At 39.4% G+C, this 23,146-nt stretch overlaps 1 protein-coding gene across 1 annotated transcript in view; it reads left to right on the forward strand.

The window, feature by feature from the left end:
- Positions 1 to 16,947, forward strand: part of LOC311154228 (cadherin-6) — a gene marked incomplete at its 5' end in the record, with an annotated part of 44,723 nt that extends 27,776 nt beyond the window's left edge. Inside the window, 6 exons of the mRNA XM_084206507.1 lie at positions 527 to 780; positions 6,485 to 6,621; positions 11,085 to 11,206; positions 12,010 to 12,127; positions 12,215 to 12,466; positions 16,301 to 16,947. Of these exons, the coding sequence (XP_084062633.1) occupies positions 527 to 780; positions 6,485 to 6,621; positions 11,085 to 11,206; positions 12,010 to 12,127; positions 12,215 to 12,466; positions 16,301 to 16,791 (1,374 nt within the window). The 3' untranslated portion in view covers positions 16,792 to 16,947. The remainder of the gene's footprint in view (positions 1 to 526; positions 781 to 6,484; positions 6,622 to 11,084; positions 11,207 to 12,009; positions 12,128 to 12,214; positions 12,467 to 16,300) is intronic.
- Between the last annotated feature and the right edge of the window lie 6,199 nt (positions 16,948 to 23,146).

Genomic DNA, 23,146 nt, shown 5'->3' on the forward strand with positions numbered 1-23,146 from the left:
TTCTCCAAGTAGTAACAAAGAATCTCTAAATGCCGTTTCTTTGTAATTTCAACAGCATGTGCTATAGTCATAGCCTATCATAAAATCATGTTTGGTTTTGTGAGTGGTCCTGGATATCTAAACACTAGATGTTACAAGGTTTCATTTCTGTGATGGAATGCCAGTATCCAAAGAAGCATCACCTAGAAAATCTTCCCTCCTTTAGTGTGTGGTGCCTATGGGCAGGAAATAGATAATAAATCATCAAAATGTCAAAAATGACAGAATAACTGGCATGAAGAGTTAAAGCTGTATGAGAAAACTGCTTGGTCTTTAGGCATAGAATTCCTTGAAAAAAGTGGTTTTCTTCCTCATGTATTATCTGGGCATATGGCCCTTTCTCATTTCTGCTGGCAGTTTAATTCCAGTTCAGGCTCCCTTTGTCTAGCACCGGCCTCTCCATGACTTCCCACGATTCATCCTGCTCATCTGGCTGAGAATCACAGCAACCTCCACCAACTTCCTAAACTTTTTTTTTCCTTCCCAGGCATTGGATTTCGAAAGCAAAAACTTGTATATTCTCAAAGTGGAAGCTACCAACACTCATGTGGACCCTCGATTCCTGTACTTGGGGCCATTCAAGGACTCAGCCACAGTCAGAATTCAGGTGGAGGATGTCGACGAACCCCCCATGTTCAGCAGACCAGCATACATAATGGAAGTGAAAGAAGATGTTCCATTAAACAGTGTAATAGGAACAGTAACTGCTCAGGATCCAGATGCTGCCAAGAATCCTGTCAAGTAAGCATATACTACTTCAGCTTTCCTGTAAATTTTTTACAGCCTTGATTTTGCTTTTATCATGTCAGCACGCACAAAAAAATCCTATGATTTTGTAGGGCATGCTTGAATATGGGGTATTGTACGTGGTAAATGATCTCTCATGCTTGGACATATTTAGGTGTGTGTGAATGTGTTTGCATGGCCTTTGCATCTTGAATTATATTGTAATCTCTTTAGTAACTAATGTATGTGTTTATTTCTACCATGAAAAATCTTACTGCAAAAAGACCTCTGAGAAAATCTCAGTGTTTTCCTTCCACCTTTAACATTTTCCTGTGCAGCATAGTGCATCCTCTTGGCTATATGACAGGGGTGTGATCCAACAGCCTTTTCTTCTTCTGTCTTCTGTCCAGACCTGCTTAACAGAGGCCACATTCATCTTTTCTAAATCACAAGTAGAAATGCCTCAAAACCAGCTCATGTGCACATCCAGGCTCTGATCTCACCTGTATCAGTGCAAGGCTTGTAAGATAAGAGTCAGTCTCATGAGCTTCATAAATTAAACTTGCCGTGAATCAATAAACTCTTCTTAGAGGAAGTGGAGGAAATGTTAAGGTTGGAGTAGCTATACCTAAGTCTTATTTTTTTGTAAATTGTGTATTGTTTCAGTGCATTCTGGAGTACTTAAGTCATACTGGAAAGAGTATTAAAGAACTTTTAAATATTTGTGTTCTTTAATTAAAGTTCATTTCTACTGACAAGGCAGCAAGGGGAGGAATCGAAAAGTGCAGCAATATTAAATCCAGGTCAATTTTCAGCGGGTTTCTGAGTTGGGCACCTTGGAAATTCAATAGTAGCCTTTGATCAGAATAGAACAGTGCAGGTTTAATAAAAATCTAGTCCATCAATACTTTACACTTGTGCAAACAATTATCTTTCATCAAGATTTCTTACAGTAATGAGTAAGCTTTAAGCTCTTAGCTCATCTTGTGAGAGCAGTAAATATTTTAATGTTAGTTTCCTAGATGAACAAGCTAAATTTAAATATTTCTGGTAGAAACTGTCTTCAGTTTGCATAGCATGCCCTATACATGAATTCTTCTTCAAGACTAAGCCTTCTAACTTTAATTAAAGTTTTCTTAAATTTCTGTCATGACATACAGCAATTCTCTGGCATTCTGGGCCAGCAGAGCATAGTCACTTAAAGAGCAACATAATGTTTTGCTGACTTTGGTGAATCCCCAGGACAGAATGAACATCTTCTGTAGCACATTTTCATGGGCATGGGCATGCTAGCACGAAGATGAAAAATTGGTTGGGGTGACACCCAGGCCCCTTGCAGTCTTCATAGGAACCTGCTTTTTTATATGTAATGGCACCAGAGAGCAAGGGGAGTGCTTCCTTCCTTCCCTGTGGTGATAACTACAACCATTTGCATTTCACACCAGCACCAACTCCTAATTATAAGTGATTTACAGTGGTTAGAGACTATGCTGTTCATTGTTGAGTACTGCCTACAGGGTCTTTGCTATTAATTGAATGTGTGTGCTAAAACTTATCTAACTTTCAAAGGGCACTTCTTTAATACGGTATAAGTACCTTGCATATTTTAGTATCAGGTAGTTATTGAGCAAAATTTAGCAGAAGTGTCAAAACTGATGCAGTGCAGCAGAAAGCTTGTCTACTTTTTACCTTAATAGCATGCCACAGCCAAGTGCAAGGAGAACAAAAATCAGAGATTAGAGTAATAGAGATAAACATAGCAAGAAAAAATGTGAAAATCAGTAAGAGAGAAAGGAAATCAGCAGAGAACAGTAGCCTGAGAGATGTTAACTTGCAATAAATGTAATTTTATGGTGCTAATATCTTGGGTATCTGCTAGAATTTAGGGGCATGGGTTGAGTCTGCATCTTTTTGACAGGGTAATTTTTTTTTTTTTCTATCATGCAATAGAGATGCTAAATCCGATTTTCACTCTGAGCTTCAGGGAAGATGCAATTAGACTGTATATATATGACTTGTCACTTGCTTGTCAATTTTTCTCGACAGTTAAAAATAAAATCTTTAGCCACTTGATATTACAATGAAAACCTTCCATTTTCGCCTCTACTCGAGTGAAGATTTCTCTTCTTAAACAAACTGAGCCCTAACTCTGTTAGATGAAAGCCCCTTTGATCTTCCATTAAAGGAAACCTTCACAATATCATTATGAAAATGCATTATGAAAAATTCACACACACATCCCTTCCTGACCCACAAATCTTCCTGACTTGTGGTTGCATTAGGCAGCAAGCTGCTGAGCATCAGAAGACAATGAAGCGATAGCAAAATATGAAGTGGATATCTGCCCTGGTTGTAAGGCTGCAGACCCATTTGTGACCTGTGTATTGGCAGAGCTAAATTGCATCAGTCTAAGTCTTCTAAGTAAGTTTTGCTCTGAAATGACATTGAGAAAACACAAAAATACACCAGTATACGTTTGGTTACATTTGAATATGCGTCCAAGTGTAGTAACATTAAGATGCTCCCAAGTAGCCCTCTATAGTCCAGAGGTGTTACAAAAAAAACCGTTTTGCATTCTACTTGTGTTTGAGCTACACATAAATAATATGAACCTATGCATACTGATAAAAAAAACAATGCTGAAACTGGCACTGCTGTATTGTACATCAGATCTTTTTAAATTGCTAGCTGAGTTTTTTTGCTATAGTAACTCCTCAGAGGTATAATGAAGTTCATCAGTCACTGGAACTGTCTTCCTGCTGTGATCTGATTTACTAAAGAACCCCAGTTGAGAATGATCTGCAAACAAATGTAAGGCTAAATTTTGTTTGTGTATTTTACTGACAACGTATTTGCATGTGTTAGATTGTCTCTTTTACCCTTCCCTTCTTCCTGTTGCGTACAAGGAGAGACTGGAATCTGCACAGATACTTTTTAACTTCCTAGCTTGTCAATTCCTCAGAGCTTGAAAGAGACGAAGTCCTGAAGTCTGACAAATACACACCCGTAATTTCATTAAATAAATGTAAAAATTAGTTTGATGTTGTCTACTTAATTCTTACTAGGTTGTGATCCAGAAGTCAGAATCAGCACCAATTCAAGATAATTAAAAATCCTTGATCAAAAGAGACTGGATTATGCAAACTGAGAAACAGAAGTGACAGTCTAGCTTATTAAAATCATCCTTCTAGAGCAGATTTAATGGTATAATTGGAATATACTTTAAATGCACTGACCTTGTATGTATTTTCTTTGGGATATGAAGAAATAAAATTAACATTCCATTAAGAAACTGTCTCTGCTGGGTTTTTTTTTTTATGAGTTTGAGTTTCCACTTTACGAATGACTAAATATACATATGGCTTTATAAATACTTGTACTTTAAAATCCCTAATATCTTGAAGAAGAAGAAGCCCTCAATGTTACAGCCCTGATAATCTTAGAAAAAGTCCAGAACCTTTTTTTTTTTTCTTCCAAATACTGTGTCACAGATTGAATTTGGGAAATCTTTCAAAGATAGTGATTGCAATATACCAAGGCATTAAAATGTGCTAAGACAGTAGGATATTTTAAGTGCATTCAAAATATGAAGCTGGAGTGAAAGTAAAATTGAAGCAAAAACCCCAATGAAAAGACAGCTCATGCCTAAAGCCGGTTGCTTATTTAAATGTCTTGCTGAATAAGAGTTTGAAACATAGTATTGCAGTTAGCTGGAACAGCTAAACTGTGGGAAATCCTGATATTTCATTTCAAAAAGAATATAGAATCTAGATTTAACTGCAAAATGGAAATACCAAAGTATTTCAGCTGAAAGGTGTGGAAATGAGCTATAGAATATCTGAAAATAATTGAATTCACAAGATACCAGCATAATAGTATATAAAAGCCCGAATGAATGAAAGTTAAAATGAAATGTTTACCATATCAAATACTTAGTCAAAATATAAAAGAGTCAGACCAGTTTGTACAAACTTATTCCCATTAAGCATTTCAGCCAAGTCAACAATTTCACACATGCTGTTTAGATTTAGACAAAGCAGCAATTTTCAAGCTGATGGTAACACAATGCTACATAAAGGAACTAAGTTAGTGACACCACAGCTGACTTCCTGCAGCCAGAATTGTAGTTCTGTCAGTGAAGTGACAGCAATGAATGAAAAATAAATCTGAACTCCTGAATTAGCAAAGTTTGCCCATGCAAGTCCTACCAAAATATGCTAGCTTTTTGTGCTGCTACCTTTGAATGTGATTTGGGTGCTTCCCTAGGAATTACCTTGATAAAAGAAAAACAGTTTAGTGGAAATAATTAATACTTGCCATTGTTTTGTTTAGAAAGGTCGGCTTCACTTAAACTCTTATTTTGGAATAAGACCTAATAAGTTCATTTGCTGTAGGCATTATATCCCACATTTTATTTGCAAAGAATAAAGTTACAAGATAATTAACAAGTTAGTTAATTTTAAAATTTTGGCAGAACCACATTTCAACTAGTTTCTTCTATTCCTCTTTTCATGCAAGGTGTTCCTCAGAATTTAAGGGACACTGCTCAGGTACTAGAAAATCTGTGCAGAATGGAGGATCTGTCTTGCAGCTGCTTCCAGGGCAGAGCAGGGGAGAGAAATTTTTCTTCTCTTCCTTCCCCTGAATTCTGTGGTGGCAATGAACTCTGCCAGCCATTCTCCTGGCCCAGTTTTCATCTGACTGCTCACCAGCTCAGCTGTTGTCTTTGCCCTTGTGTGGACACAAGGGACAGCAGTAGCTGCCTTGTCTCCATCGATGTGGCGTGCAAGGAGACCAAGGGAGCACACTGGGCTTCCTGAGGATCTGTCCTGCATTGTGCATGAGCACACAGTTGGGCTGGAAACAAGAGCAGAATAATGCAATTGCATTCTTGCTTTGGCAACATCAGAGGCATATTTCTGTCAAAAACCTCCATAATTTATGCAAGAATTTTCCCTTCAGGAGAGATGAAACCAAGTCACAGCATTTGGATCAAGGTGGTAGTGCTCTCTCCCGGGAATTGGAGAGTTCTACTTTTAAACTTGGATTTAGTTCAGCTGAAAAAGCAAAAGATCAGATTGAAAATTTGAATCTGTATTTAGACTCTGAGCTCATCCAGAGCTTGTTAACATTCCTTTTCACATATAGATACCATCAAGCAGGGCTGAGAATGTTAGTTTTAATGAGTTACAACAAACCTTTTTGTGATATGTGGAATAATGAATCTCTGTTCTGTGCTGACTTGGCTTGGGAGGGCAACCTTTTTAAATGCTGAGAAGTGAAAAGTACAAATGCACCCCAGCTGTCACATTTGGTATCAGAAATGATTTGGAACAGTTGAGATATCAATCCATAAAAAGAGGGTTTTATAAAGGAAAAGCCAACTCAGCCTTAAAATAAATTTCATATCTTTCAGGACACAGACTTCACATTTTTCACTAAAAACAAAGCTTTGATGATTCTCAGAGGTATGTAAATTCCACAGCAATTCATTTATTCGGTGACAATACTCCACCTTCTAAATCAAATCTCCAATGTGTCATTATCCAGCAGCTCAGAACTAGCTCTTTGTGTGAATACATAAAGACTCTGAAGCCTCTGCCGAAAACAAAAGGAAACCCCATTTAGTAGCTGTTTGATGTCTAGTCTTAGAAAATGGTTTTAGAACATAGAAACTAAAAGGAAAGCATTCCTGTAACCCCTGTCTCTGTGTTTGCAGGTACTCTGTAGATCGTCACACTGATATGGACAGAGTATTCAACATCAATTCAGGAAATGGTTCGATATTCACTTCAAAACCCCTTGACCGGGAAACGCTGCTGTGGCACAACATTACAGTAATAGCAGCAGAGATCAGTAAGTTAAACCTAAATATGACTCCTGTCCCTGATGTAATGAATTCAGCCTTCTAGCTGAGTGTGTGGAAAGCGCAGCTGGGCACATGTCAGGTTTATGGATGGCCCACTCAATACTAATGAAGAAGCAGTAACTCTGCAAGAGGTCGTCTGCAGTTTTGTGTTTAGTAGGGACACAGTTCATGAAGAGGTAACGGAGCAGGGAGAAGTGGTGGCAGCTCTGTGTTCTCTGATCAGTTATGGCCACTTTACATTTTTGAATGTGGTTGCTGAATTCTGAAACTGGTATGCAGCAAAACAGGGCATGTAAAGCCAAACTGCATTCCTTGGCTGAATTCAGTCAAATTCAGGCTGGATGTTTTCAAATATGGCTAAGCTAGCTGGGCTGAGCTGGGTGTCCAGATCTAAGCCATTTTATGCATCTCTGTTTTTTACTTTGTGCACATCTTTTGAAATTACAAGCTGCAGCTACAAATCAGCCTGTCACTTAGTTTAGGGTTGTTCCAAAGTAGTAATCTTGTGATAACACTAGACATGCTGATTTTAGAAGTCGAGCTGCCAGGGGTCCAAGATAAGGACATGTGTCCTTATGGCCCTAATAAAGAATCTGCTTTGTTTTAATACATTATCTGTAAGTACATCACGTGCTCGAATATCAGGGAATGCAACTCTCTTTGCTTTTGCAGAGTCACAGTGCCTATGTTTACGGTGGAATGGCAGATAAGTTTATATTAAACACCAGTTCTGTGACTGTTACAATGCCTCTCTGCAACCCAGAGGCTAAAAAGCTTTTGATTTTTCTGAGACTATGTAAGCTCTGCTTTCTTTTTTGTATGTGGATATGGCTCGATTACCTGCTTAACAGTGAGGAGAGTGTAAAAAGCTCGAAATTTCTTAACTTTCTTTATTGTGTAAGTCTTCTTTAAAACTGAAAACCCCTGTAAAACAATGTTACTGAGGAAAGCAAATGGGGTTATATGAAGGAGTAGTGGGTATGAGCCTATAAGAATGACAGGACATTAATCATTTTCTCCCTCTCGCAAAAGTTTGCACCTTTTAATGCTAGGTATGGGATTTCAGCACACCAAACTCTGAATGTTAGTCACTTGGCTGTGTTCCTGTTCAGTTCTTGAAGATGGGTTCTAGGGTCAAAAATTATACACTATAGGCAGCTCCTGGGTAGAGCAGAAGGGGAAAAAATGCCTAAAAAGGAAAGAATAGCAAGAACATTTAGCATTGACAATAACAGGAACACTTGCATTGACCCCAGCTGGGCTGAAATAACATGCAGTATAGAAAACTGTCCAAAAACCAGCTTAGCATCGATAGGAAGTACTCATTTGGTTTCTTGCTTCCTCCCCTTAAGCACAGACCTTCTACGGCACCAAACCTTCTCAACTTAACTTCTTGTGTCTGACACAGGCTTCTGTCTTAATTACCATTCCTCTTCAGCCTAAATCCTCCTCAGGCTGCCACTAACCTGCTTCCCAGGGTGTGCTTTACTAAGACTAGACAAAATTTTGAATAACTAGGGTATATGTCTTCCAAAGGCAATTTTTTTGGGTTGAAATGTACTTTTCTGATCCAGGACACTTCTTCACTAATTTTAGTCTCAAGAGACTAGTCTGGAAAGTACCACTGCTTATTGTTCCTGGCAAACCCAGAAATTTCTAGCAAGACTACTTCAAGTCCCATTCCACTAAATTCCATAGAATCACTTATTACTCTCAGTGACATTATCTCATCAAGCTCCAAGTATATTTCACTGAAGTAATCTAAAAAAATATCTAGTCAGGTTACAGGCAGGATATGCCTTCAAATGGGTGGGTGCTCCCTTTGATATAAGAAAAAAAAAATTATAAAGTCATAAAGAGAAACACCTTTCAGTGATGACTGCTCTTGATTTGATTTTACTGTTAAAAAAAAATACAGAAGTTGTTTTGCCTATGTCTAGAATTGTCAGTAAGTGTAGATTGCTCCAGTTCTGAATGTTTTCCTTTTCCACCAGTATGAGCTGCAATTGCTCAGCAGCCCAGAGAATCAATCATGCTGTGACTGCTGCACATAAATAGTTGGTGAAATCCCAGGTCAGTACATCTGCCACAGCCAGACAGCAAACTGGCATTAAAATGGGGGACACAGGGCTAGTGAGCCACAGCTGCAGAATTACAGCTGATTTACCAAATACAATTCCCAGAGTGTTTTTAAATATTTGCTACTTAACACTTATGGCCAGTCAAACACTGGCAGGACTATGAGGCTGTATTCTGGGAAAAAAACACCTCTGTAATAGTTTTATTGCTGGCTCAGCAGAAAACAAATCCCTATGCAAAGAAATAGATTTAAGCAGTTTGTTGAGTCTATGGGGATAGAGCCCAGAAGTAATTAAGGAATAATGCTAACAAATGAACCTACATGACTTAATTTGAGCAAATAATTTGAAAGATGATGACACAAAATATCAAAAGAAAAAAGATTTGAAGATGTATACAGATTTCCATTAAATCAGAGAAGAGGCGTATGTTCACAGAGCCTAGAGTTTATATCAAGCTCCTCCTGTTTATTACAGTGTGATTTTAAATTGTGAGAACCTTAAGCACCTAGAAGTAAAATGAAAATATGTATGTTTAGGTTTAAAAAGCAGGAAAGAAAACAATTCTCCGTTTTTAGAGGAAAAGAAACATATTGTCAATATATTTCAATGTATTTGTTTGAAAAGTGTGCCCTACAAAATAGTCTTGCCAATAGTCCTGTGACTTCAAATGAATGCCTTTGATTTCTGCCTGTTATAAAAATTCAACTCTTTTATTGATGTATTTTAGTAAAGAATTCAGCTCACTCCATATTATACATAAACTGTTATTTTATACATCGAATGAATTTAGCCCAATGGCTGCTATTAGAAAGAGGGTTATGCCTAATGGAATCATATTAACTTCAATGGGACTGTGGAGCCTTAAAGCACGATATTTTGTCTAAATGACTGAGCTCTGTAATACAAATAAGAAATGCCAATTTTGGAGAAGGCATTTTCACATTTGTGAAAGGATGATAAACACATTAATAGGACTTTTATTAAAGTCAACAAGCTACTATAATGAATAAATAGAAGCTGCTATAGTGAATAAATATAATAATAAAACCAGCAAGCTACTATAATGAATGCTTGTAGAAGAATATAGAGTCTTAGATCTGCTATATTTTATTGCACTTTTTTTTCACTTGAATGATAGGTTAAAATGCATTGATAAACCATATTAACCTGGGTAGGAGATCAACATAGGAAATTCAGTATGAACCCTCATGTAGGAGAGGGAAAGGGAAAGGTATTTATTTTAAAATAAATTATCTCAATCACACTCTTTTCCTCATATTTCTCTCTCTCACGTTCCCATACCCACATAATCCTAGGTGGATATTGTGTGATATGCAGCACAAAGGAGACAGATCAGGGGCAGTGTTTCTTGGATTTCTTTCAATTAGTGATGACAAATTTCTCTGGGACCAGGTCTTGTACATTTTAGGAGTCAGTGGTTGTTATGGTGTGACTTTTTGCCTCAGAATCTTGCCTATTTCGCCATGCATGCCCCTAGGCAAGGTTACTGCCACTGCTTTTCTTCCTTATTCTGTGTATCATTTTGACTAAAGCCTGTCTCCTCCCAGCAGAAAAAGGAATGGTCTATACAGTATGGTATGCTTCCAGATGTTTTCATTTTTATCCAGAAAGATTACAGTATTTTCATTAATATTCTATGCTCAGGAATATCTTTGTCAATTTCAGTCTCTTGGCACTATGCAGTCCTTATAGGTTAAAAAAAGATTGCTTACATAGAGGGATCTGCAGGTTCTATATAGAGTTCATGTTTTTCAGCTGATACACTTCAGTATTTACTCTGAAACATCAGACAAAACAATTCACAACAGGTTAGAAAGCATCTGTGATCACAGCTGCTTTCTGTTACTATTCCTATAAAATAAGGATAATCATGGTAGCTTAAGGAACTGTGCCATAAGATTTGTAGGGCACAGAGTATTATATTTAACAAGTGGAGAAGAAAAAACCCACTCAATCTCATCCTCATGACTCTTCCTGTTAGAGAGCTAAGGAAGGGAATATGTTCTAGATACTTCACTGCCACCAAACAGTATGAGTGAGGCTAATAAATAGATTTAATTTAGTTCCAGTATTATATTTACATATATCACACATACATTCATAATCACACTTGGAATGATCAAAGGAATTTATAAATTGGACTCCTACTTCATCATAACTCTGTATTTACACAGAATTAGAGTAATGATACTGTATTCATCCCATAACACACTCAACAGAAATCAACAGAATGTAAGTGAGGTGCTCTGAGTGAGAAGAATTGACCCACCAAGTCTGTCCTTTTCTTCCACTGCACTGAGTCAGTAACTGGGCTAAATAAAATCTCCATTCTGGTTTTGTCATTTCAGACAACCCCAAACAAAGCAGCCGTGTCCCCGTGTTCATTAAGGTCCTGGATGTAAATGACAACGCTCCAGAGTTTGCCATGTTTTACGAGACCTTCGTCTGTGAAAACGCAAAGGCAGAACAGGTGTGTTGCCAGCTCATACTCAGAAAATATTCCAAATTAAATGAGTTTTGCTGCTACTCTTGCATTACCTCATCAAGCGGTGTACTTTGCATTGCATCAAACTTAATTGCAAAATTAAACAGTGGCTGCACCGTGTCTGATTTCACTCAGTACTCTTCCAGCTGACATGATGGTATGTTTTTGAATGTTATTTTCTGTACTGCACCTTGTTACCCCTGATTTATTTTTGTTCTTTCATCCTTTGCTTTATTCAGGCACCTCCACTGTCTCCTTCAAAAACAATTTCATGTCTGTAAATGTTACAGGTCATGTCTGTGATACAACTATATCCTGCTAGATAGCTCTCAGTTTACCACTCCTATTGTGAAGTAGTTCAAAGTTGCAGATGATTTGGAAGATTCAGCCAAACAATTTCTGTGACATGAGATTTGGGTAGATAAATATAAATTCAGCTTGGACTGTCTCACCTTTTATCTCTATTCCTTGTCACATGCAAAGGTTTCCTACCCATCCGCAGTGGCATTAACCCAACCAAGCCTTCTGGTGAAATCAACATGATTTTCTTGCCAGTTTTCAAATTCATTATGTCACTCCCTGATGGTATAGGATATAACAGTATGGTGAACCCAAACAGCATCAGCAGCATGTGGATGACTTTTCTTGAGCTCACCATAGCAACATCGTCTGCTTTGAAGCAGAAGAAAAAAATTAGTACAAAAGATTGCTTTTACAGGTTTTTTAGAGTATGTAAATGAATATAAAGTTCACTGACTTAGGACATAATTTTGTTCTTATTGTTTCAGCTGATACAAACATTAAGTGCTGTTGATAAAGATGACTCTTACAATGGACATCAGTTTTCATTCTCCTTAGCTCCCGAGGCAGCCAGCAGCTCAAACTTTACACTACAGGACAACAGAGGTGAATTTCTAGGAAGACTTTTCTTTATTATCTTATCCTTGCTTTCAGTCTTCAGATGAAGATTTAATGCATGCTTTGTGTTTCCAGACAACACAGCAGGGATTTTCACTCGAAAAACCAGGTATAACCGGCATGAAACCAGTACCTACTTCCTGCCAGTGGTAATATCAGACAATGATTACCCCATCCAGAGCAGCACTGAAACGGTGACTATTCGAGTGTGTGCTTGTGACCATCGGGGAAAAATGCTGTCCTGTAATGCAGAAGCCTTGATTCATCCTACTGGTCTTAGCACTGGGGCTCTTATTGCCATTCTTCTCTGCATCATTATATTACTTGGTAAGTAGCTCAGGGACATTTTGTTCCTTTCATGGTCATTTTGCATTGCTGTAATGATTATTCCAAGACTAGGACAAAGGAAGTAAAGACATCATTGTCTTATCCTGTACACGTACTATTGTATTTCTTCTTCTGAGGGCTGCTACAGATGGGGTGTATAGGGCACAACCAATCTAACCTTAGTTATCTAAAAGTTAGCAATATGTGAGGGAGAGGAGACAGCTGGGCTCCATACTCTGTTCAATGGAAAGAGACACCAGTAGAGAGACATTCATCCCATCCCATCCCATCCCATCCCATCCCATCCCATCCCATCCCATCCCATCCCATCCCATCCCATCCCATCCCATCCCATCCTTTACTGGTATCTGAGGAGGACTAGACACATTACTCATAACCCTCGGCAGGTGTCCATCCCTTTCTGTTGCCCATGGAAAGAAGGCAGATAACTTAATTTTGAAGAATTAACTTTCCATTTCTAAACTGAGGAGAAAGAAGTCTCAGTGCTTTTATTCTGTTGGAAAAGGATCTTGAATGGTACTGAGGGACTCTCTCAAAGGTTGCAGGGTCCTTCATTTCCGCCACCATTAGAAAGAGGTTGGATCCTGAACGTGGAGTTTGTGCAGAGGGCTCTGGTTATGGCACTTACAGGTGGTCAACTTTATATATATATATAAATAGGGACAGTTTGCAACATCAGTCACATACCTGCCAGGTTCCACCCCTCTTGTACTGCAAACAGAAACAGAGATAGTTACAGGTGGTCAACTTTATATATATATATAAATAGGGACAGTTTGCAACATCAGTCACATACCTGCCAGGTTCCACCCCTCTTGTACTGCAAACAGAAACAGAGATAGTTGGTCACTCAGCCATTATTCATCTGGGGACAACTGTACAATACAACATAGGCTGTTCTCTGGGAGGTGTTATTAGGATGATAGGAGAAAAGGAGGGAGTCAGACCAATTTTACCGCAGTAGGGTCAGGCAGGGGACAGAATGTTTCCTTCATAATTCTGCTTCTTTTTACCATACTTCTGTCTTCCTTGGACATGCTTCTCACCACTGCGGAGTTGTCCTGATCTTTTCTTTTAACAAAATTTCCTTCTCCATTAATGAGTCAAAGATGAGGTTGTGGTTCTCAGACTCTAACAATGTTGCCATGGCTTGCTCAAATAAGCTCTATCCCATTTTCAGAAAAGATTCCCACAATAACAATCTGGTCTTTAATTCACCATTAAATTCATTTTTCAAAACATGGTATCATTGCCCCTAAGGGCTGAGCTCACTTTGTATTAAGTTCCTTACCAGAAAAAGTAATGTAATGCTGCAGGTAGTCTTGCACTCGTTAGTACAACTGTGCTCATTAATATCAATCTGACATTAAACGATTTCCTGTTTTATGTCAATCGAAAATAATTGATTCTGTGTGCTAAGCAGCACTTTATGTCAATTACTGCTCATGCCACCGTGCACCATAAGCAGATTTTCAATTAACTCAGCTATATAATTTTCTATTTTCAGGTTGGTTGCAGGGTTTGAATGTGCAACCACTACTGAGTGAAAAACAATACTCTGGGCAGACCTGAACCACAACTCAAAGTTTAGCAGCAACAAAAAGTGTCTGTAAATTGCCAGGTTTATATGCAGTTTCTGTAAGTTTATCATCTTATCAGGAGGTTTCAGATACTGCTGAACACAGACATGCAAATAAAGGCGATGTACTTCAACATGTAGCTTATGATGGGGTCTTTTTCCTGCAAGTTCAGCACAAAGCAGTAAAATCCATGTGTCAGACATGTGATGTATTTATCAAAGTCTCATCCTTGCATGTTCTGTGTAACACTGTTTTTGTAATGTGATACTTCAGCAACTCTGATGTAAAATCTAACATTCTTTGCTTTCTCAGACCATTCTACCAGTCACTGTTCCCAGAAGCCCATTCCAAACTGATATTGTGCTTTTCAAGTTCCCAAAGTGTTCTCCAGATATCTCTCTTCTTCCATACACACCTTTCACCAGTCCTTTCACACAGTGCCACAGCTTTTTGCTCTTGAGGAAGACAATCATCTCTCACTGCATTTTTGCACAGTAGCACGAAGAAGCATCACTCAAACTAGGACCCTTCTCTGAGTAAATGCTCATCATTAGGCTGAGGGCCTAATGCAATCTGAACGACCTCTCCTAATCCTTCAGCTTCACCATCCATTTCCTTTCAACTCATATTGACAGATGTTCTTCCTTATTCACAGTATTCCTATGCTAAAACACAGCATTTTCCTACTTTATCCTGTATTTATGGTGACCTTCTACTGTCAATCTGCAAGATGCTTGGGCACACCTACAGACAGTATTTTGGTCTAAGCAATCCTGCAGGGGAACTCATTATTAAATACCAAGCAACCAAATCAAATCAAACCAAAAAAAAAAACCCCACACCAAAGAAACCCACTAAAAATCCAACCAACACAAACAAACAAAAAGAAACAAAAAACAACCACCTTCCCTGACCAAAAGAAAAAACCCACCAGAATTAGAATTTGTCTGGCAAAGGAAACTAAGAACTATAAAGTTCAATGGAATTAAGTTTTGGGCTGGGGACACCCTTAGTCCTTGATGTTGGCCTTAAAAGGTTACAACTGAGGAAAGGACTGAAAAAACAATTCTTTACCAGTTACTGTGCTTGACTCACATGCCATTTCAGAAGCAAAGCTGACATGAAGGATCATTGTGATCCACCTTATCATCTCACATCAATGAGTTTAGGCATTTCTGCTTTGCTTTGCTATGAAAAAACTGTAAAGACAGCAAGATGTGTCCTTCCTTGGAGTTTGCACAGCAGAGCTGAAATACTGGGCACTGCAGACCTCAGACTACCAAAGCAACACTGATAGCAGAAATAAATGTTCCTTGCTACTGTTCATTTGTCAATATTCAACCATTCATATTTTAATGTAGAATCCAGCTAAGAAATCTGAAACTAGCTTCTACAGGAAAGTTTACCATATCCCTTTCCACGCTCTGTGTCCACTTCTCCGTCACTACTGAAAATCATTATTGAGTAAAACCATTAAAATTTGCATCAGAATCATGGAAAAAATTCCCTTCATCCAAATAAATGAAAACTATGTGTCTGGAAACACACAATTTAAAATGAAGGGCATAATATATCTTCTAGAAATCTGCCTTTGTCAGATTAAAAAGTACTTTTATTGTATCTCATCAGTCCATTATTTCATTTGTGTACTTTTCGAGGTGATGTACATTGTAAAAACATGCCAGGAAAGTTAATAAAAGTTAAATTTTGTGCTGGCTGAAAATCCTCTCCATATTCCAAGCTTTTTTCCCAGAGGAGCATAGATTTACTTATCTTGAAATTCTGCTTTGCTAAGATCCGTAGCTACCCTCCTTGTCCATAGCAGAAGTTGCATATTGTCCAAGGGGTTCAACATAAATAAGATCTGATGTTACTTTTTCTGGAGAAAGTGTTTCCTCCTTCCTAGCTATCATGAAACTAGTTCTGTTCTCAAGGTGACAAAACCAGGATATGGCTCTGGGTAACAAATTGCCTACCAGCAAAAAGACACTCTGCTTGGCTTCCCACAAGCTTGATATCTCCTTTCTTCTGCGCATCCATGCCATTTCATCTCCCAAGGAACTCACAGGCAGAGCAAGCGCAGCTTGCAAATCTGATGTACACATTTTCAGGTTTTCAAAACATCTCCTCAATCTTCAAGCTCAAGCAGAGGCACAGCATTTCTTCTGGGCTTTAATGGAGCTGGGGATTAACCTTCTTTCCCTTTCTCTTTCGCTGTTGTTTGTGTTTGCAGTTACTGTGGTGCTGTTTGCAGCACTGAGACGGCAGCGGAAAAAAGAGCCTTTGATAATTTCCAAAGAAGACATCAGAGACAACATTGTCAGTTATAACGATGAAGGTGGCGGAGAGGAAGACACCCAGGCGTTTGATATCGGCACGCTGAGGAATCCCGAAGCCATAGATGATAATAAATTACGCAGAGACATTGTGCCAGAAACGCTTTTTCTGCCGCGGCGGACTGCAACGGCGCGAGATAACACGGATGTCAGAGATTTCATTAACCAAAGGTTAAAGGAAAATGATACAGATCCAACAGCACCCCCGTATGACTCATTAGCAACCTACGCGTACGAAGGTAATGGTTCTGTGGCCGAGTCCCTCAGCTCCTTGGAGTCGGTGACTACGGACGGAGATCAGGACTACGATTACCTCAGTGACTGGGGACCTCGGTTTAAAAAGCTGGCAGATATGTATGGCTCAATGGACAGTGACAAAGACTCTTAATATGTTGTCTTTTTTTTTTTTTTTTCTCTTCTTTTTTCTGTTCCTCATTCCCAGAAACAGCATTGGGATATGTGAAGTGGCTATTTCTTTCTGTTTCTCCACAGCTGTTTGAAAGGGTTCTCTGTTCTACCCATTTGAATTGTCTAATGACTGAAGTCTGTGTGGGTTAGCCATCAGTAAACTTTCTCTAGTATCATTTTATGAGCTTCCAAGAGGCAAAATCCTTATTTTTTGAGTGCGTCCAGTTTACCAAGCCAATCTTACAGGCACAGCAGTAGTGGAGGGGGAAAAAAGGGATCAGATGGGGAGCAATATTTTTACTTGTTCTGCTTATATTGTAAATTGGAGTATATTACTGTTTAAGCTCACTTGCTTTTTACTTGTATTCCGACTATTCAGCTCAGACGACTGCTCTGTCAATTGTGTATTGCACATCCCAGTGTAATGAGGTACCCTAGTTTACCCTATGTATTATAGTCAAAAGTAGTGGTAATGGAATGAAGGTTTATTATACAAATAGAGTAAGCTGAGAAAAGAACATCAAACACGCATTTTACTCATGAGGAGGGTAGAGAGGCTTAATGGTCATTTAAACCTGAGTGTTTCTCTAGAACTCACCATTTCCCCATTGCACTGAATCATACTAACACACACATATATATAATTCATTGACTGCTCTGTATATATTCTTTGGACCTAGCATTGCTGGAGAGATGTGCGTGTGTGCACGTGTGTGTGGTCAGTAGCCCCAGTATATAATTCTTAGATGGTTTCCTCATTCTAACCCAGGCTTGCTTTGTGATGCAGGGAAAGTCATCCAATCCAGCTCCAGATTAGGTCATGACTTGGAGGAAGAACAGATCATAACTGGGCTATTGCTTGCACTTCCTCAGTCAGCCTCCACCTGCACATCAGTTCAGTGCTGGCCACTGCCCTGGAGACATTGTAGTCAGGGTGTTCATACCCAGCTACTCCTGCCTGTTCTCATGTGCAGGTGGGGAGGAGGGACCTCAAGGTGACTGCAACCCTCTGGGGCAAAAGGAGCAACTGCAGAGGAGGAAAGTGCTTTTTTTTTGTCCTGACTTTCTCTGCCTGGATGTCCGGGGTGGATTCCTGACTGACTCTCTGCCCAGTTTTGCTGTCTGTAAAATGGGGAAATAATGCCTACCTCATCAGGATGTTGCAAGAACTATGTAAGACATTTGGAAAATGCTTTAGAAATTGAAAACACTGGCATTCTGCCAGAGGAAGTAACTTTTCATGCTTTTTTGTTTTTTTCCAGATTCAAGCCCTGAACAAACAAATAATGGTCATTCCAGTGGCCTGAAAGGGGGGTTTATAACTATAACTCATTTTTTTAAATAAACTACTCAGTCAGGGTTGTTAAAGACTTCAACGAAAGGTAAAATTTTAACCACAATTCTCTCTGTGTGTGTTTCTCTGGTTTGCCAAGCTAAGTAATTTTTGTCCAGGTGTGGAGTGGGGGAAGTTGCCATAGTCTTGGGCCAAAACAGTTTTGTTTATAGCTTGCACACCACTCAGTATTTCAGTTGGTTTTTCAAAGATGTAGTGGATGCTCTTCAAACCCAGACATCTCTTCAAATCCAGACATCTAGGAGAGGCTCTCTGGAGAAAACCCTAAGGGTCTGCCATGGGGCATATCCAATTCCAGGAGTTAAACGCCACCCTGTGTCCCAAATTAGGGAACCAGCCCATAGCCCTGTGCCAAGGAAAGAAGGAATTACTATTTTTAAAATACCTCATGTGTAACTATTCTAATTTATTTCATGAAACAGTATTTAATACCAGAATTACAGAAATGGATCTATTTTCCTCCTCCCCCAAATTTTAAGTGAATCATTTTGAAAATTAAACAGCTCCAATTTACTCCAGAAATAGAGAGGAGAAAAAAGTTAATAAACAGAAAACTAATGGCAATTAAAAATTAATCCCTGGAATTCATTACTCCTTGCGAGTTAAAGAGAGCAGTAAGAGTCCCAAGTATTAGACTTTTACAACCACAATACCAGAATTTTAGATTTTGTGGACCAGCTCAGAGCGAAGAGGATGAGCCAGCCATGCTGTCCCTGGCTGGGCAGGAAAGGACTCGTTGAGCACTGCACACCTGCCGGTGTAGGGCCCAGCAGCTAATGGCTGGCAGATGCCCAGAATTATAGATTGGATGCTTTCAGAGCAGGGGGCCCAGAGTTTCCAAGGGTCCTGAGCCCTAGGCCTCCCTGGTGGAAGCCTCTCAGTGTGTTTAAGTCCAACAGAATATGGTTCCCTACTCCATCACTTGGTGGGGTGCTGAGCTGCTGCACCCATCATAATGACAAAGGCATGGCTGGAGCCTTATGATGTCCTCTTCAGGGCCCCTAAGTAATTTAGGATGCTACAAGCCTAGCTCTTCATGGCTTCCTTGAAATTGGAACTTCTAGGAAGCAATCTGTCCTAAAGCTGGCTCTGGCAGGCAGGAGAGACCATCTGGATTTCAGACATGTGGAGGAGCAGCAGATGCTCAGCACCGCCTGCCCCAGGTCCCTCCCTTCGGGCTGCTCCCCTCGCACAGTGTCGGTGGGGCCAGCGCATCCCTCCAGGGGCTCTCCTCCTAACACATCCCTCTCTCACCCTTCACTCTGGGGTTGCCTCCAGCAAACAGCCCCAAGCTCAGAATCCAGCTGGATGCCCAAAGTGAGCCAGTGACTGTCCCTTCCCTTCCTTAAGCCTCAAGGAAACAGGCTGGTGTGTGGAAGGGGTGGCAGAGGTGGCTGCAATGCTGCTCAGCCCTGCAAGCCACCTCCAGCTCTCTGGGAAGAGGGAGTCAGTGGTGCTTGGCTGAAGACAGCCCTGGTGCCCCGGAGGGGCTGGGCCACTCTGCAAGTCAGCAGCCTGCATTAGTCACTTCTTGGGTGGGGTACTGAGACAGCAGGACCAGTGAACTCCTTGTAACTACTTTCCTATGTTTGTACAGTGATTTAGTGATTGTTAGTAGCAGTCCAAGCGCAAGTTTGAGGTTGGGTTGGGTTATTTTTTTCCTTTTAATTCAAAGCTGGTTTTATCTTGTCCATTGAGTGACACAGTAAATAATAGAGAGTGGCTACTCGTGCCTGTTATGTAAATATATTATATATATAAAATTATGTTATGTCACCACAAATATGGTGCCTGAATAGCAAATGCATTCTTCTAAGAAAATTTGAGGCAAACTTGCATCCAAATTATTATTTATGCATCTAGGTTTTAAGGTCTATTTTTTTTCCTGCAAATTAAATGGATTTAGCATCTCTCAAACAGCAAGGAGAGTTCAATTCTTTCTTTTCTTCTTGCTTGGCAGTACCACAAAGTGCAATTTATAAAATCAGTACTGCATTCTAAATATTGAAAGTGCCATATTGCAGTGAATACAAACCTTTGCAGTAGTATTTCCTTGCACTTTGTCGCATGGTGGTGTGCTAGATGATAGAAATGAGTATTTAACAATGCTTTCACACAGTGCTACAATTGTCATTTGTAGATAACCAGTTGTTGGACTATGGGCTATGAAGTGGCTTTCAAGGCTGTTTTAAGCCTGCCCTTCTTACAACCGCACCTACTTCAGAAGAGGAAATATTATTAGGCAGTTTAGCTAAACCAGGTAGAGAGACAAAAATGCAGTTGGCTTTTAACTTGGGAAAGCATCTGACCTAACAATAGGAAACGTATTAAAAGATGCCAAGGAATTCAGTGGAGTCAACATGAAACAGGGACCTGGTAGGCTATGCCAGCCATGCTACTGCAGAACAATAACATCTCTACACTTGAAATGGAGTAAGGTTTCTACAGTAACTATTTCATCTCAACTCCCAAGAGAGTCACTTTACCCCAGAAAACTGGTGGGGAGTTGTTTTTGTTTTGTGTTTGCTGGGGTATTTTTTACCCCAGGAGAACTGCTTCAGGTTAAACCCAATTCTATCCCACAGCAGCACCAGTTTAGGCAGACACAGCAGCCCATGCCTCCAGTGCAGCTGTTTCAGGACATCTCTCTGTGCTTGGAAGAGAGCTGAGGCACAGACTTGCAGAGAGGTCTGCACAAGACTCTACCAGCAGTATCACAGGACTGAGATGTGTTCCCAAACCTGACAGAGATGGAATTGTGTCTAACCACGAGAAAACCAAATTATCTCTATTTTTCAGTTATATCTGTTAAAAATGTGCTGGAAAAGATAGGTAGTAAAAGAATATGTCACCTATACCAACAGAAATATTTTCTAAATTTTTCTTAAGAAACATATTTGTCTGGTCTTGCTTCAGGTGTTTCTTCACTGTTAAATGTGAATGGAAGAGACAACCTTCAAACGATCCACTTTAGAAAGTAGCGGTCTACATTACAAGTTACAGCTTTTCCATTTCTCTGTTACGAAAACAAAACAAACAAAAAAATCCCACAAAAATCCCAGAAATCTCTGCAGTACCACAAAACCCAGAACAGTCATAGCGAAGTATAGCAGAGAGAAGTGGCTTTAGAAATGTATGTCTACACATGTACAGTTTGAAAACCAGAATTATCCATGTTGAGCAGAACGAGCAGTGGACTTCCAACACTTTCAGGTTTCCTGACACATCAGAGGGAGATCTTTATGGATAGGGAGAAAGACATCACTTTTACACCAAGCAACTTAAATCCAGGCTGTTTTCATGTAGATCTCTCAGAAGGAAAGGCACGTGATAAATTTCTGCAGCAGGACTATCTTGGTGGTCTTCTGCAGGGTGATTCCTGACAGTGGTTTTGAGCAGGTAACTCTCTGCAAGCACCACTGTGTTAGTTCTGCCTGCCACCATCTGTTAGAAAGGTTTGTGTTTCCTTTGGCTATGAGAAGCATTGAAGTGTTTCAGAAGACCACTGTCCCAAATGGATGCTGCCATCCCCTGCCCATTTGCATTTCAATTAACTCTGCAGTCTGAGCTGCCTCATCAAACGAGAGCTGACAAAGTAACAGTCATTATGCTGCTTCCAGTGAGTATGAAATGTCATAAGCTGTGAAAGGCAGGATTTTTCCAACCCATCTACACCTCTGAAACAGCAGCCTCATCCAATAAATGTCAAAGCCACAATATTTTTTGCTTTCAGTTCAGTCTTTAGAAAGAGTTCTTTTCTCAGAGATTGTTTCTGTACTTAAAGAGGAACAAAAGCATATTTCATGTCTACAGACTCATGTGTTGCTCCAGAAAGAGAGAAAGACGCAGAACTCCAACACAATGCTTTAATACCAGTCTCTGCCCTCAGCAGTTTTATTTAAGCCAGCTGAAACAATCTTGATCCTGCCCATCATTTTGCAATATTACACTTTTGAGCCCAGACTTGTGTTTGTCATACACTAAAACAGTTTCCCGAACAGTTGATAAAATTCAGCAGTAGGAATCCAAGAGCTGTGGCTGGGGTTGTAGGAAGTACAAGTGTCAGAGAACTGAGCATTTCAGGAAGAAGAGCAGAAGGTGAATTGCTTGGGGGGTGAGGGGAGGTAGTCAGTCATATGCAAGGCAGGCCCATGGCACTTAAAAGCCACAAAGCTATCATCTTGTGTGTAGAGTTACTGGATTTCAAAGGAGTTTTTACAGAACCTGCCCTTATCCTTTTATCTTCATGTATCTTTGGTTTTCTTTAAAAATAAATTTTAAAAGAAAAAAAAAAAAGAAGAAAAAATTAAAAAGGAGCTGCTATATTTAAATTTCTCTTACCACAAAGTCGAATTGACAAATAAGGCATAAGTCCAGCATATAGAGAAATCCTTTCCATTCCCATGGGCTTTTGACTTTTCCTATGAGACTGCACTATTTATGTAAATATACTTGGAGACACTTTCTATAAGCTTTTAGTTTTCTATGATCTATTACTTTAGTGTTTATTAAAGATACAAACTTATAGAACTATTAAGTATTCAGGTGAACACAACAAAGAAAGAACACTCCAAACACAAAATCGTTCTGGATTTTGACACATAAAAATCTCTTCAAAATCACTGTACTGTTTTAATTCTGTGATTACTTTCATTGCTTTGAAAAAATTAAACTTTAAAGAAAGGCCTTATAATAAATGCTATGTGCATCTTAACTGTGTTACTGAGCGAAATCAATCTGGCAAACTCCTATTGCGATTTGTGATTTTTTTAAACCCTTTAAAATAAATGCTTTTCGGTATTGATTTTTTTTTAATTAAAAATACTTCCAAGCATAAATTGAAAATGATGCCTCCACCTGGGAAGATTTACTTGCTGGCATGCTCCAGCCACATAGTCTCTCATGATGTCATCCCCTGGTTGTGCCAAGGGAGCCTCAGCATTGGATGGACCTGTCATTGCTCAGCAGAAAGCTATGAAAC

Source organism: Fringilla coelebs, assembly GCF_963513975.1.
Source record: "Fringilla coelebs genome assembly, chromosome: 1".
NCBI classification, from domain to species: domain Eukaryota; kingdom Metazoa; phylum Chordata; class Aves; order Passeriformes; family Fringillidae; genus Fringilla; species Fringilla coelebs.